The 16705-nt window shown below is 35.6% G+C and overlaps 1 protein-coding gene across 1 annotated transcript in view; it reads right to left on the bottom strand.

The window, feature by feature from the left end:
* The window catches only part of ROCK1 (Rho associated coiled-coil containing protein kinase 1), a 153819-nt gene that overhangs the window by 96791 nt on the left and 40323 nt on the right, over window positions 1-16705 (bottom strand). Inside the window, exons 5-9 of the mRNA XM_066247593.1 lie at window positions 13347-13522; window positions 11142-11226; window positions 8444-8588; window positions 7962-8100; window positions 3854-3945 (exon numbers count right to left, since the gene is read on the bottom strand). Coding sequence (XP_066103690.1) covers window positions 3854-3945; window positions 7962-8100; window positions 8444-8588; window positions 11142-11226; window positions 13347-13522 — 637 coding nt within the window. The remainder of the gene's footprint in view (window positions 1-3853; window positions 3946-7961; window positions 8101-8443; window positions 8589-11141; window positions 11227-13346; window positions 13523-16705) is intronic.

Here is a 16705-nt window from a genome sequence, read left to right as displayed (position 1 = left end):
GTCTGTATAATACTGAATACTGGAAATCGAGTGGTACGTGGCATTCCAGAAGATCAAAGGGTATGAAGTCAAACAGACTTATATTTGAATCCTGACATTGTTATTCACTAGAAGTGTAACCTGCAGGCAATTTATTTAGGTCTTTTCATTTTTACTGTCTTCTATCTTTAATCCCACTCCTGTCATTTTTAAAATTCTATCTCAAAAGAATGGAAAAAGTAATTTTATAAACTTAATACTCTGTGCCTCTAAATTAAGAGTGCTTATGATCAGAAAGCTCACAGAAATTCTGCCATAAATCAAGTTATTTTGTATTTCTTTTCCATACCACCAAGAAACTGATGGAAAGACTAATTTCCTTGTAACTTGAAGACAGGTAAAGTGGTAAAACTACCAAAAGAACTATTATTTACAAAAGGCAAGCAATTTTGTCAACAAAAATTAGAGAGTTGAAAAGAATTAAAACTATTATATAATTTTTAAAAACTTATCAGGTCAGAAAAGTCAGTTCAGAATCAAAGTATTCTTGGTATTTTATGGGTGGGAAGTGAAGAGGTCGGAAGAGGGAAAGGGAAGAAAGGAACAATGAGTTCTACAGACTTTAATTATTCTTTATTTTACAATAACACAAGATAGGGGCTACTAGGAGTAGAAAAAGCTGTTAAAATGTTTAAGTATGTTAAATCTAAGTATATGATAGCAAAACCAGATAACAATATACGTAGTTCTTTTTAAAATACAAAAATGAAGGCACTAATAAATTTATCTAATTATAAAAATACTTAAAAAAATTTTAAAAATATTTATTGATTGATGATAGAGAGAAGGAGGAGGAGAGAAAGTATGTGCCCTCACCGGGGACTGAACACACAATCTTTGCATATCATGATGACAATCTAAGCAACCAAGTTATCTGGCCAGGGTTTAGAAATTCTTTAAAGTTCTTTTGATTTAAATCAATTAAGTAGTTCATTTTACCTGTTTTCTTCATAACTACAGATATATTAAGGAGGTATAACAGTATCATAAAACGGCATCGATTTGGACTCTCCAAATAACTATGAGCTCCACAATGTAAAAAACATTTGTTGGTTTTATCTCTGCCATTTTCCTAGTGCCTGAAATAAAACAGTGCTCAGCATATAGTAGATGTTAAATATTTGTTGACTAGGTTACCGCCCCTTCTAATTAATTAACAGCCTTTTATTACACAAAAGGATATATGTCCTCCTTATCTTTTAGAGTCATTTATTATGTTGTTATTCTAGTTATTTATGCACTGTTTCACTTTGAAAAAGAAAAATAGGGTTTTTTTTATTTTTCCAAGTGAGAGGAAGGGAGCTAGTGAGACAGACTCCCACATGTGCCCCAACTGGGATCCATGTGGAAACCGCCATCTGGGGCCATGCTTGCAACTGAGGTATTTTTAGTGCCTGAGGTAGATGCTCCTCAGAGCCATCCTCAGTGCCTGGGGCTGATGCGCTCAAACCAATTGAGCCATGGCTGTGGGAGGGGAAGAGAAAGAAAGAGAGAGAGAGAATAGGGAGGGGGAAAGGTGGAGAAGCAGTGTGTGTCCAGACCAGGAAATCGAACCCAGAACATCTACACACCAGGCTGATGCTCTACCACTGAACCAACCAGCCAGGGCCCAAAAAAGAATTTAAAGCAATACAAAAGATACTTTGTACTTATCCAGTCTCCTTTAAATTTTCTTCAGATTATATTCATGTTTTCAGTTTTCTTAAAATTTACCAAGAGCCTAACTTGAATAAAAACACAGAGCTTTTCAATGCAACTATTCATCACCTCACTCTCTCCTCATCTGTCTTGCAAGTTTCTCATACTGTATGAAGGCAAGAACCATGTAACTCTACTTATGAGTAGAGATTCTCCTTACTTCTCAGTGTATAAGTATTAAGAAATTCTCTAAGGTCAAGCTGCTCCTGTAACTTCTCCAGAGAGCAGGTTATTTAATGTCATTCTATCTAGCAGTGTAATTTCTTAACTTCCACAAGAATTTTTTTTTTTTTTTTTTTACTTCCACAAGAATTTATTTGCCCCTTCCCCTTCCCAGTCAAATTTATAGTACTATTGTATACACAGTACTCAAAGAAAATATAACTATTTCTTTAATAACATTTGATTACTAAAAAACTTCACTAATTTTGGCAAACCTAATGATCTATTTTTTTCAAAATTAACAAGGTCTTTTCCCCCCTGAAAGTCTCAACTAGATAGGCAGTCCTTAAGACAAACAACTATTTTTTCCGTTTTTACTGTCCCTTGCTATCGCTGCAGCAGGAAGTAAGGTACTGGTATACACTATCCTTTCTTCAACAACGGAAAAGGAAGAAAGTTCCTGAGACTTCAACAAGGAAAACATAAACTCTTGGCCTCCCAAATCTACAAACATTACTGGAACTTAGGTGCCATTATAATTTTAATTAAGTTATGACAAAAAAAATTTCCTGTGAATCATCAGTTTTAGCTTACTTTTTTTGAAATAGGGAAATGTTCTAAACTGACTGAAAATGAACTTCTTGAATACTACTTATTTTTGTTTGTAAATTGTAAATTTTTGTTTGTAAACTGTAAATTTTTGTTTGTAAATCGTAAGCTTTAAGGATGATGGAATCAAGTATACCGTAATTTCCTATATTCTTACACAAATTAATATACTAATATTTATTAATAATGGAGCTTATAAAAGAATAACTCATATTTTTACAAAAAAAATATATATGTGTACACACATACACTTTTTTTTTTGTATTTTTCTGAAGTGAGAAGCGGGGAGGCAGAGAGACAGACTCCCACATGTGCCCAACCGGGAACCACCCAGCATGCCCACTAGGGGGCAATGCTCTGCCTATCTGGGGCATTGCTCAATTGCAACGGGAGCCATTCTAGCGCCTGAGGCAGAGGCGAACATTGCTACAATGGAGCCTTGGCTGCAGGAGGGGAAGAGAAAGAGAGGGAAAGGACAGGGAAGGGTGGAGAAGCAGATGGGCACTTCTGTGTGCCCTGACCAGGAATCAAATCTGAGACTTCCACACACATCAAATCTGGCCGACGCTCTTCCACTGAGCCAACCGGCTAGGGCCCACATATTTTTTTTATTCAGTGAGGAGAGGCAGAGACAGATTTTAGCATGTGCCCCAACTAGGATCCACCCAGAAAGCCCATTAGGGGACGATGCACTGCCCATCTGAGGCACTGCTCTGTTGCTCAGGAACGAGCTCTTCTTAGTGCCTGAGGCAGACACCATGAAGTCATCTTCAGCTCCTGGGGCCAATTTGTTCCAATTGAGCCATGGCTTCAGGACGGGGAGAAGGAGAGAGGGAGAGGGAGGCAGGGGACAGAAACAGAGAAAGAAGCAAAAGGGGGAGAAATTGAGAAGTAGATAGGCGCTTAACCTGTGTGCCCCGACTGGGAATTGAACCAGGTCATCTACATGCCAGGCCGATGCTCTACCACTGAGCCAACCTGCCAGAGCTAAGAGTTATATTTTAATTAGACCATTATTTATTGACTCTCCCACAATGAAATACTAACATCTATAATGAAGAGCAATTCAACCAAGATCAAACATCAAATTATAACTGCTGAGCCCAACTCCATTACACATACATAATATTTCACTGATCTTGAGTGGGATGCAAGAGAAGTAGCAGTACAATTTTCCCAGTGTTATCAAATACTCTCTCTTAAACTCGGTTAAGACAGTACCTATATTGCATCTGTGTGCTTGAGATTCTCATCAGATATACTCATATATTAGCAAGGCAGTTTCAGCAGACTACCAAAACTACTTTCAAATATTCACTGTAATATGCAAGAAAAAATAACTTACTGTCTCGAAGTGTTTCCCAAGCCCATTGATCATTTTTGAAGAAAAGATGTCGTTTGATTTCTTCTACACCATTTCGCCCTAATCTCACCTCTCTGAATAGAGAGGGAAGGAGAAAAGTTATTAATCATTTAAGATCATAATCTATCCAAATAAAGCAGTGGGCATAATGCTAAATCTATGCAGGATAAAAACAGGTCTAAGTCACCTTAAAATTCTGACTGTCAACATCATTTTCAGCTTAAAAAGAAGTTGAAGAGCCTGACCAGGCGGTCGCACAGTGGATAGAACGTCAGACTAGAATGCTTAGGACCCAGGTTCAAAACCCCGAGGTCGCCAGCTTGAGCACAGGCTCATCTAGTTTGAGCAAAGCTCACCAGCTTGGGCCCAAGGTCACCGGCTTTAGCAAGGGGTTACTCGGTCTGCTGTAGTCCCTTGGTCAAGGCACATATGAGAACAATCACTGAACAACTAAGGTGCTGCAACAAAGAATTGACACTTCTCATCTCTCTTCCTTCCTGTCTATCCCTATTTGTCCATTTCTCTGTCTCTCTGTCACAAAAAAAGGTCAAAGAATGAGAATATCAAGGAATTTTTTAAAGAAAACCCCCCCCACAGATTTGTAGGTACTCCATGACTTTATATTGACAATAATCTAGATTAGGGGTTGGGAACTTTTTTGGCTGAGAGAGCCATGAACGCCACATATTTTAAAATGTAATTCCATGACAGCCGTACAACCACTCGTGTATGTTATGCATTATCCAATAAAAATTTGGTGTTGCCCCTGAGGACAGCTGTGATTGGCTCCAGCCACCCGCAACCATGAACATGAGCAGTAGGAAATGAATGGATTGTAATACATGAGAATGTTTTATATTTTTAACATTATTTTTTTATTAAAGATTTGTCTGAGAGCCAGATGCAGCCATCAAAAGAGCCACATCTGGCTCGTGAGCTATAGGCTCCCGACCCCTGATCTAGATGAATCACTCACCCTTCTTCATAAGTCTAATGAATAAAACACAGTAAATTTTCTCGATAGCTTTTTAAAATAGTAGTAGTTATACCTTTATCTCAATCAACAACTTCACACTAGAAGCTAACAAAAACTCAGAAAGGCATTTTAAATTTAAAATTTCTATTTTATAACCTATTAAATATTTCTGATCCATCAAATACCAATGACAATTCCTTTTTTTCTTGATTGTGTTTAGAAAGAGGTGAGAGGGAGACAGAAATTGAAAAAGAGAGACAGAGAGAGAAGCAGTGATGTGTTGTTCCACTAATTTATGCATTCACTAGTTGTTTATTGTAGCTCCCTGACCAGGGATTGAACTCCCAACCTTGGTGCACTAGGATGATGCTCTAACCAACTGAGGTAACTAGCCAGGACCTATTCTTGACATTATTACAAAATTGAGAGCTTTATTCCTGGCCTCTTCAGTGAACACAGAATATTTAAATATGTGCCTTTAGCTGATTTCAAAAGAGGAAATCAGCAACTTTTGTCTCAGAGTATTTAAAACAACAAGAATACCCCACTTTTCAAATTATTTCTGGAGTTAAAAGATAAATTTCTTTAGATATGTGATAACTTTTTAAAGAAGTTTTCACTATGGAACTGCCTTATGACCTACCAATTCCAACTCTGAGGATGTATCTGAAAACACCCAAAACACTAATAAGAAAGAATATATATGCACTCCTATGTTTACTGCAGTGTTATTTCCAATAGGCAAGATTTGGAAGCAGCCCAAATGCCCATCAGTAGATGAGTGGATAAAAAAGCTGTGGTACATTTTAATTTTACCCAATGGAATACTACTTGGCTATGAAAACAAAGGAAATCTTACCCTTTGGACCTGGAGAGCATTTTGCTAAGTAAAATATGCCAGTCAGAGGAAGACAAGTACCATACAATTCCATTGATAAGTGGAATCTAATGAACACAATACACTAACAGACAAAACAGAAACAGACCCACAGATAGAGAACAGACTGACAGCTGTCACAGAGGAGAGTGGTTGGGTGAAAAAAGTGGATTAAGAAAAAAACAACAACACATAGACACAGACAGCAGTATGGTTATTACCAGAGGGAAACCAGGTGTGGGAGAAAAAGAGGGTATAAATGGTGATGGAAGAGGGTACAAATGGCGAGGGGGAGGATCAATGGTGATGGAAAGAGACTTGACTCGGGTAGTGTATGTGTAGTACAAAATAGAGATGATGTATTATAAAATGGTACACCTGAAACCTATATAATTTTATTAACTAATGTCACCGCAATAAATTCAATAAAAAAGAAAAAGAAACTTTTCACTGACTTCCAGACTGAACAGCAGAACCTCTCCATGATTCTATGGCACACACTATTTACCGTATTTCCCCATATATAAGATATTCCCATGTATAAGACACACCTTAATTCTGGGGCTCGAATTTTGAATTTAAAAAAGTATTACATAACGTTATTGAACTCAAGTTATTCATCATAAAATTCATACACCTCCTCATCACTGTCAAAACTCCCAACCATTAGCTTGTCCTCATCTGTATCTGATGACGAATAACTGTCTTCAAGAATGACCACAAAAACAAGTGCAAAAAAGTGGAAAAAGCAAGTAAAAAAAATCTACAACCACCATATAAGACGCACCCAGATTTTAGACCCCAAAGTTTTCCCCCAAAAGGGTGTGTCTCATACATGGGGAAATACAGTAATTCAGAATACCTATCTCTCTATACAAGGGTCTACATATCTTGTTCAGTTCTATATCCCTAGCACCTACCACAGCACAGTACCTATATTTACATAGCACATACATTTAAAATGTAAAAATTTGAAAATCTATAAATTTCAGGTTCTAAGGGACATATTGAAGGAGGATAAGTTCATTTCATTTAAAGTAAATCTGAAATTCATTTAAATTAATTATAAGATGCACTCTAATTTCAGAGATGTTCACGTTACACGAAATTGAAACATATTTAAAAATACTAGCTTTTTCCCTCCCCAGTATTTAAATTGACCATCATAATGTTAAGTATAATCTTAGTTAAGTCATCTGGCTCATGTTAAATATAAAAATTAAACCACAAGGGTAAACATAATATGATATTTTTGTTTGTAAAACACATACAGGTATATACATTTATAAAATGATTATCCCAAGCAGGAAAGAGGCAGAAAATATACTCTTTTATATAGCTTTGCATTATTTACTTAATTTCAATAAGTATATGTGGTACATAATTAATCTTTTTCCAGCACTTCCGAGTATAATTGGTAAGTGTACAACATGATGATCTGATATACATACACATTGTGAAAGGATTCCCTCATTGAGTTAACACATCCATCACCTCGCAGATTTTACCCGTTTTTTGGTGTGTGACATTTAAGTTCTACTTTTAGCAAATTTCAATTATATAATAGTGTTATCTTAAATGGCACCAAGTGGAAGATACATTGTCAGTTTTCTACCATTAGGAAAAAAATTTCCCAATTAAATTAATACATGCCATTAATTATAAGATGCACTCTAATTTCAGAGATGTTCACGTTACAAAAACTTCAGACTCCATAAAATATACCATCATTTTTATACTTAACCAAGTTGAAAATTTAATAATGAAATAAAAAGAATCATCTAGTCTAGCCATCAGAAAAGAACACATTATACTCAGTTTCTTAAGTAAAGCAAGTGAGTTGAGATCCAGAAAATCATAAAATTACATTACATTTCACTATCATAAATGATTTTGGGAATGGCAACATTTTTATTCCAATACTTCAAACACAAGCACTCAGAGATAGGATGGGATCAGAGAAGGGAAAGAGATTGGTGAAATTATAATACATAACACAGCGTTATAGAGAGCAGGACAGCAAGTCCTGGAGGGAAGGGGGAAGGGTGTTGGGGGGCAGAGGGCAAGGGGGATGTTGAGGGGAACATGGGGTGGGAGAGGGATGTAATGTATTCGGTGGACGCTAGAATCCATGTAAACACAATAAATTAAAATCAATAAAAAAAAAACAAAAATGAGCAGAAAAACTAGAATTTCCTTAAGATAAATATAAGTAAATTCAATGTTAAAATTATTACCTGTCAGTAAGGAAGGCACAAATAAGATTTTTTGCTTCTTTTGATATGTCATTATCATCAGGGAAGGTAAGTGAATTTTTATGGTTCATAATTTTACTGTAGGTTCCAACCAGAGAATCTGCATAAAAAGGTGTATCACCTGAAAAATTGACAAAAAAAAGAAAAAAACCATAGTAAGATACATTTTTAAAAATCAGTTTCAAAGGAAGGGTCAATGTTATCTGTTTAAGCATTACTAAATATGCATTAACTAAAAATATTCACTTAATATGTAAAAAGAAATATATAACAAAGTTGCTTTAATCTTCTAAAGCTTTTAAAAATAGTTTAAAAAAACACACACAAAACAGGTTATAGGAAACAGTTTGTTTCCTATAAACAAAATCAACATTGCTTAATGTAGTATTTTAATAGAAGAAACTAAGTGGTAAGATTGGGATAAACAACTATTTTAGAAGTACACAAAATCCTCCTTTACTCACCTACAAGCATTTCATATAAAAATACCCCAACTGACCACCAATCACATTCTCGTCCATAATAACCATCACCTCCTTGAGATTTTAATACTTCAGGGGAAATATAATCGGGTGTTCCAACTGCTGTATCACATCGTACCATACCTTCCTAAAAGAATCACAGGTCAAATTTTGATTAGAATATCAAGTTTCTACGTAAAGACACATGCAGCCCCATGTTTATTGCAGCATTGTTCACAGTGGCCAGGACATGGAAACAACCAAAAAGCCCATCAATAGATGACTGGATAAAGAAGATGTGGCACATATACACTATGGAATACTACTCAGCCATAAGAAATGATGACATCGGAACATTTACAGCAAAATGGTGGGATCTTGATAACATGATACGAAGCGAAATAAGTAAATCAGAAAAAAACAGGAACTGTATTATTCCATACGTAGGTGGGACATAATAGTGAAACTAAGAGACATTGATAAGAGTGTGGTGGTTACGGGGGGGAGGGGGGAATGGGAGAGGGATAGGGGGTGGGAGGGGCACAAAGAAAACAAGATAGAAGGTGACAGAGGACAATCTGACTTTGGGTGGTGGGTATGCAACATAATTGAAAGACAAGATAACCTGGACTTGTTATCTTTGAATATATGTATCCTGATTTATTGATGTCACCCCATTAAAAAAATAAAATTATAAAAAAAAAAAAAAGAAAAAAAAAAGAATATCAAGTTTCAATTATTTAAAATGACTATATAATCTGCAGAACTCTAAATTTTGGAGCTATAAAACATCATATTAAAATGTAATGAAAATAACAAAAATGAATAGCTTATATATACATATTATACAAGGTCTACCGGAAAGTTCTGTCCGTTTTTGGAATAAAACAAAATACAAATTTTTCTTACCGTCAATAAACTTTATTAAATAATAGAATTGCCATTATTATTAATGATTTCTTGCCAGCATAAGGGCAATCTGTATATCTCATTTTTGAAAAATGTTTTATCTTTTGATGCGAAAAATTGAACCAGTGCTTGTTTGATATCTTCTTCATTTTTGAATTTTTTGCCCTTCAAAAAATTTTGTAAGGACAAAAACAAGTGATAGTCGGAGGGTGCTAAGTCCAGGGAATATGGTGGATGCGACAGACATGCTTCTGTAGCATTTCTTCCTTGTTGAAATTCGTAAAAATTACAGCGGCATAAATGAACTTTATCAGTAGCCATGGGTACACTATGGCTTCACACATAAGACTAACGTGAATCAACTTTGTTTTAGTTAATTTGCTACATCAGTATGTATACATTAAGTGATAAAAATAGGGAGGCACACATGCGCCAAATAAACATGTGCTTACGTGTCAAAACTTGTTGTGATAGAAACGAACAGAACTTTCCGGTAGACCTTATATATACAGTATATTCATAATGTGTGTATTCATGTAATTTTTATTTATTTATTTATTTAATTTTATTTATTCATTTTAGAGAGGAGAGAGAGAGAGAGAGAGAAGGGCAGAGGAGCATCAACTCCCATATGTGCTTTGGCTAGGCAAGCCTAGTATTCCAAACTGGCGACCTCAGCATTGCAGGTTGACGCTTTATCCACTGCACCACTACAGGTAAGGCCGTGATTTTTATTTTGTAATAATACTCACTAGACACACCGCCACCAATTATTATTTTCCCAGTTGTAAATATAATGATGGCATCTTAATAGCAGATAGCAAGTATATAAATCAATGCAAATAGACTGAGGGGCTAATAGGATGAATCATTTGATAATATTAATATATAAATGCTGATTTAATTTTCACTACAGCCATTCGATTGAACAATGTTTGAAACATATAAGAATCGACTATACAAATATAAAATGGGGAAGCATGGAAAAAGGGCACAATAGTGTTAAGCATGTTGAATAGCTATCTAATACACATTTTAACTGTCAATAAACCCACAAAACACTATATATACCCATTATTTATTTTAGCTGGACTAATGCAATAGAATTATAATGTTCACACAGAAGTTCTCTGTAGTGTTTCCTTCTAACCAATAATTTCCTTTTAAAACAATAAATATAATTTCCTGGATATTGTTTTAAGTTTCAAAGAATATAAACTATACTGCTCACAAAAATTAGGGGATATTTCAAAACGAATATGAAGAAATAAAATATCTCCTAATTTTTGTAAGCAGTATATTTCAACTGAAAATAAAGCAGCATACTTGTTACTTTAGCTACATGTTATTCATTATGCAGTTAGTGAGAATGCGTATCTTTTAAGATTGAATCCCAAAATATATAGTAAGATCTTTTATATGTTAATAGAAGGCTAAGTAAAAAACTAAAAATAGATACATTATTGCAATCTAACATTTATGAAACTCTAATTTTAAAATTGGCATTAGTGTTTAGGGACTAATTCCATTTCTAGTTACCAGTAGTATATTACAGAATTATTAGAGAAGATTTAGTAAATCTGGAAATCTACACTTACCCTAAACAGAGAGGGAAAAAAATAAATCACAAGTTACTAATACAACATTGAAACTGTGGCATCTGTTTCAAGAAATGAGAGAGGTCACATCAACTCTATACAAGTCCAGCTATGGTTAGTAAATTCTTATAGCATTCTCTAAAACTCATCGGTCTTAAATTAGCAAAAACTAAATTAAAATCTAATTATTTAACCTTATTCATCTTCATACAAGTACCAAAATCGGCTAACTTCAAATGCCCCGATTTATCCAGCAGCATGTTATCAGGCTTCACATCTCTGAGGGGGAAACAAAGAACACTTCTGAAATAGATCAGACACTGATAAAAATTAAGTCAGGCAGTTATTTTAGACTATTTATCCTGATTCAATATAGATAAGGCACTTTTGACCTGTATGTGCTCTCTATACACATGTAAAAATTGAACTTCAGGGAACTTCTTTATATATTAATGCCTCAAAAGAAGGCATATATGCGGTCTACTGGAAAGTTCTGTTCGTTTTTGGAACAAAACAAAATACAAATTTTTCTTACCGTCAATAAACTTTATTAAATAATAGAATTGCCATTATTATTGATTTCTTGCCAGCGTGAGGGCAATTTGTATATCCCATTTTTGAAAAATGTTTTATCTTCTGATGTGAAAAATTGAACCAGTGCTTGTTTGATATCTTCTTCATTTTTGAATTTTTAGCCCTCCAAAAAATTTTGTAAAGACAAAAACAAATGATAGTCGGAGGGTGCTAAGTCCGGGGAATATGGTGGATGTGACAGAATTTCCCAGCCTAGTTCTGCAATTTTTTGACGAGTCCCCAAAGCAGCATGTGGCCTGGCATTATCATGATGCAGTATGATGTTCTTCCTATTGAACATCGCCGGCCTCTTTTCTTGGACTGCTGTCTTTAAATTATCCAGTTGCTGACAATACTTCTCCGAATTGAGCTTTTCATTTGGTTTTAAAAGCTCATAATGTATTAGTCCTCAAATGTCCCACCATATACACAACATTCTCTTATTCAGAGTCAAATTTGGTTTAGAGGTGGAAGGGCTAGGGTTCCTGGGTTCACAAAATGCCCTTTTCCTTACGATGTTTTCATAGGTAATCCACTTTTCATCCCCAGTTATCATCCAGCTCAAGAAGGGCTTGATTTTGTTCCGAGCAAGCAGAGATGTGCATATGACGACTCGATCATCCAAATTCTTCTGACTTAATTCATGTGGCACCCATCTTGAATATTTCCACACCAATCCTGACTTCCGAATGTGGTCCGAAATGGTTTGCTGAGCTGAATTAAGCCTTTCTGCGATCTCCGATGTTGTCAGAAAAGGATCTTGCTCCAAAATGATCTTAACAACATCGTCATCGATCAAAGATGGTCGCCCAGAACGTGGCTTATCAGAAAGGTTGACATTGCCTGTTTCGAATTTTTCGAACCATCTTCTGCATGTCCTATCAGAAAGTGTACCTTCACCAAACACTTTCAATAAATTTCTACATGCTTCTGTAGCATTTCTTCCTTATTGAAATTCGTAAAAATTACAGTGGCGTAAATGAACTTTATCAGTAGCCATGGGTACACTATGGCTTCACTCATAAGACTAACGGAATCAACTTTGTTTTAGTTAATTTGCTACGTCAGTATGTATACATTAAGTGATAAAAATAGAGAGGCACACATGTGCCAAATAAACATGTGCTTACGTGTCGAAACTTGTTGTGATAGAAACGGACAGAACTTTCTGGTAGACCTGATAATATTCCCTTTCTTTTTAAGTACAGTTTGATTCTTCATGTGAGGTTTGGGGTGATCAAATTATTTGAGAAAGAATAACCATAAAAATGTAACACTTATAGATAGCAAAAGTGACTGAAACACACTTCTTAACCTAAGTACATAAATAACTCCAAGACAGGGTCTAAGTCACTTTCATTTTTGTATCCTTGGAACTCATCAGAGCAACTGCATGGTAGATTCAAGTGGTGCTTACAGAACAAATAAAACTACTATTATAATGCATAAAGGAGATATAGTCACTAACTGAAAACATATTAACATATATTAACGTTTGAATATAAAAGCTAATCAAAAGCAAGTTAATTTGTGTATCAGAAAATGAAAATTATTTAACACTAGCACATACCTCAGAAAAACAGCATATAACTTTTACTTTTCAGAACACCAAGTAAAAGCGATATAATCAATCAGATTAAAGGATAGTATCAACATAAGCTGAAATGTCAAAACTAAAAATTTCTAAGTTTTAAGTTCTGAAATATTCATATCATCTAGAAGGAAAATAAGTGGATTTAGAGTGGGAAATGCTAACTGATTAAGTTAAAGTATTTTCAGCTTCACTCTTCAACAAAGAAGAAAATTTAAAGTATTTTTATCTTTACCTATGAATAAAACCCATGGAATGGATTGCATCCAATGCAAGAACTACTTCTGCAGTATAGAATCGTGCCCATTTTTCAGGCACATCATAGTTGCTCATTAAGTTTACAAGATCTCCACCAGGCATGTATTCCATCACCATGTAGAGATAACGATCATCTTGGAATGCATAAAAAAGCTATACAAATACAAAAAAGAATTCATTAATGTTGAGCAAAATATTGTCACTTAAAATTGGCAAAAATGCTTATAAAAGATTTAATTAAAATACTCAATTTGCAGTTGTAGATCTTTAAAAACAGAAAAAATAAACACAAACAAACACCACAAACACCTCTGCATATGCAAAGAAACTGTGAATAGTGATTATGTCTGATGATTTAGTTGGAGACTTTTTCTCTACATACTTCTATACTAACTGATTTTTTACACTGAGTTAAAAATTGAGCTTCATACAAATCTCCTAAGCAAGAAAATATTCTGAAGTAGATTTGTTCTCTTTAAAAATGTTTCTTTTGATCTTTAGAGAGAGAGAGAGGAAGAGGGGAGGTATAGAGGAAGAGAGAAAGGAAAAGAGAGAGAAAGAATCAATTGTTGTTCCACTTATTTACGTATTCATTAGTCAATTCTTGTATGTGCCCGAGTGCAGATCGAACCCACAACCTTGGTGTATTGGAATGACACTCTAACCAACTGAAACAACCCAGCCAGGGCACAAAAAAATATTTTGATTCTAATTTAACTTGTGCTTTAGTAGTGCTTATTGTTTAATTTATATCAACACCACAATTCTGAAGAAGTCTAATAAATTGGGCTACAGTCTCAGCTGCCCTTTACTAGTTTTGCCAACTGGGCAATTTACTTACCCTTCCTAAGTCTCTGTCACTATAGTCCCTTCCAGAATAATGTTAGAGACTGTATCATATTTTTAAACTTTTATTATTATTATTATTATTATTTTAATGCTTATTCATTGACTCTGGGGGGGGGGAGGGTGAGCGAGAGAGAGACAGGAACATTGACCCGCTCCTGCATGAACCCTGACCATGAACTGAACCAGCAACCTCCATACTTCGGGATGACACTCCAACTAACCAAGCCATCTGGCCTGGGCGGAACTACTTTGACTTTTATACCTGCTGCTCAGTCAGCATCTGGATGTCTGGCTATAAGCACATGTTTAATAAATGTCTAATGAATAAAGCATAAATTAATCTATAAATTGGGGGTGTGCCTAATAGGGGTTAAGTGCCTTTCATAGTTGTTTAAAACAAAATAAGTGAAAACAGAAAGCATGATAGATGTTCAATAAATGATAGCCGTTAACAGGGGGAGCAGTAACAACTAACAAAGAAACAGGAAGAGGGCAGTAGTGAGAGTAAAGCAGGAAGAGTCAAGTCCATGGATACAAAACTGGCAAGAGTACCCCTCATAAATAAATATATTTATTATGAGACTAAGGTTGAAGTTAAAAAAAAAAAAAGCAAATTTATAAAAGAACATTTTAAATAAACGTGAGATTAGAATCCAATTAAAATGAATAAATTAAGCCCTAGAGAAAATATACCTAATTTACCTAGGCATTTATATCCTAAAAAATCTTTCTTTTTATGTTTCATTTGTCAAGTGTTTAATGATTTTAGTTACAGATTTAGTTATTTTAATTAAAAAACTATTTGGGGGAAAAATAAGAAACCAAATGGCATCTCATGGTTATCCCAGATATACAAGTGGGCACCATAATTAAAGGAATATTGTTGATATTTGTAGCAGTTTATTTATAGACAATGTATCAAGAAAAACAAAGCTTCAAGTACATAAATTGTAAATTTAATTCTAAAAGCAACAATTATCATATGTCTTTACTCTTTACAGAACACTGAAGATAGTGGTTCCAAACCCGAGGTGATAATTGTTGAGGGTTGTTCTTTTCATATTTACCGGCATCTCTGGCTTCTACTCAGGTAATGGCAGTAGCAGCCCTCCCTACTCCCATACACCGGTTTAAACAATGTTTACAGACATTATTGTCTCCTTGGATAGGGGAGTAGGAAGAGACAATTATCAATTGAGAGATAATTATGCCGGTAAATATGAACAGAACAACCCTTAACAACAAAGAATTACCTGGCTCAAAATGTCATATAATACTGAGCCCAGAAAACCATGCTATACATAGCTGATAAAAAAACAGAACAGGCCCTGGCCGGTTGGCTCGGTGGTAGAGCGTCGGCCTGGCGTGTGGAAGTCCCGGGTTCGATTCCCGGCCAGGGCACACAGGAGAGGCACCCATCTGCTTCTCCACCCCTCCCCCTCTCCTTCCTCTCTGTCTCTCTTTTCCCCTCCCGCAGCCGAGGCTCCATTGGAGCAAAAGACTCGGGCACTGGGGATGGCTCCTTGGCCTCTGCCCCAGGCCCTAGAGTGGCTCTGGTCGCGACAGAGTGACGCCCCAGATGGGCAGAGCATCGCCCCCTGGTGGGCGTGCCGGGTGGATTCCCCTGGTGGGCGTGCCGGGTGGATTCCGGTCAGGCGCATGCGGGAGTCTGTCTGACTGCCTCCCCATTTCCAGCTTCAGAAAAATACAAAAAAAACCCAAAAAACGAACAAAAAAAACCCCAAAACACAAAAAACAGAACAGTCAAGTATAAAAATTTCATTAAGTAAATCTTAAACATTTTCTATATCCTTTTTATCCTAGTTACTAGTATGCTTAGGATATGCTTCATTATATACTATAAATAAATAAATCCCAAAATACATGTCAGGAATTTAGCAGTGGTCTAGCCCAATAGTTGTTTGTTTTTTAAACCAGAATAAGACTTTACTTCCCCCTTATAAAATCTTACATAAGGATTCCAATATATCTATAAGCAGAGGCAGATTAAAATCAGTTGAGGCCCCAAGTATAGAAGAAAATATCGGGCCCCTTAAAAGAGAGAGACAGGGAAAATAAAAATACATGTTAACCATATTTTTAAATAAATAAAAAATACTATGTACTATTAATGTTAAAACTGAATATATGAAACTAAACTTGGTGTCATTAGAAAAAAAGTGTGAAGTTGGGGTTTTGTGAGGCCCTTCAGAAGTCAGGGCCCAGGGCCTGTGCCCGATGCGCCCGCCGTTAAATCCACCTCTGCATATAAGACAGATTTAAAAAACCATGGAGCTGCTCTAGTTAAGGCAGAAATAGAGTACCCAGAATTATAACCTACCCAAAATTTCTGCTTGTCCTTAAGATGTCACCTGAGGCATCTCCACAGTTTAAAATAACCGATTTAAGCCAACTTTCACATTTTTAAGCAAGGAAATTGAGGCCCAGAGATGAAAATAAGTTGTCCACAGCTTCAAAGACAGGCTT

The sequence above is a fragment of the Saccopteryx bilineata genome, chromosome 11 (genome assembly GCF_036850765.1).
Source record: "Saccopteryx bilineata isolate mSacBil1 chromosome 11, mSacBil1_pri_phased_curated, whole genome shotgun sequence".
Classification (NCBI taxonomy): domain Eukaryota; kingdom Metazoa; phylum Chordata; class Mammalia; order Chiroptera; family Emballonuridae; genus Saccopteryx; species Saccopteryx bilineata.
The sequence above is the reverse complement of the archived record's forward strand: the minus strand, read 5'-3'. Positions and strand labels throughout refer to the sequence as shown.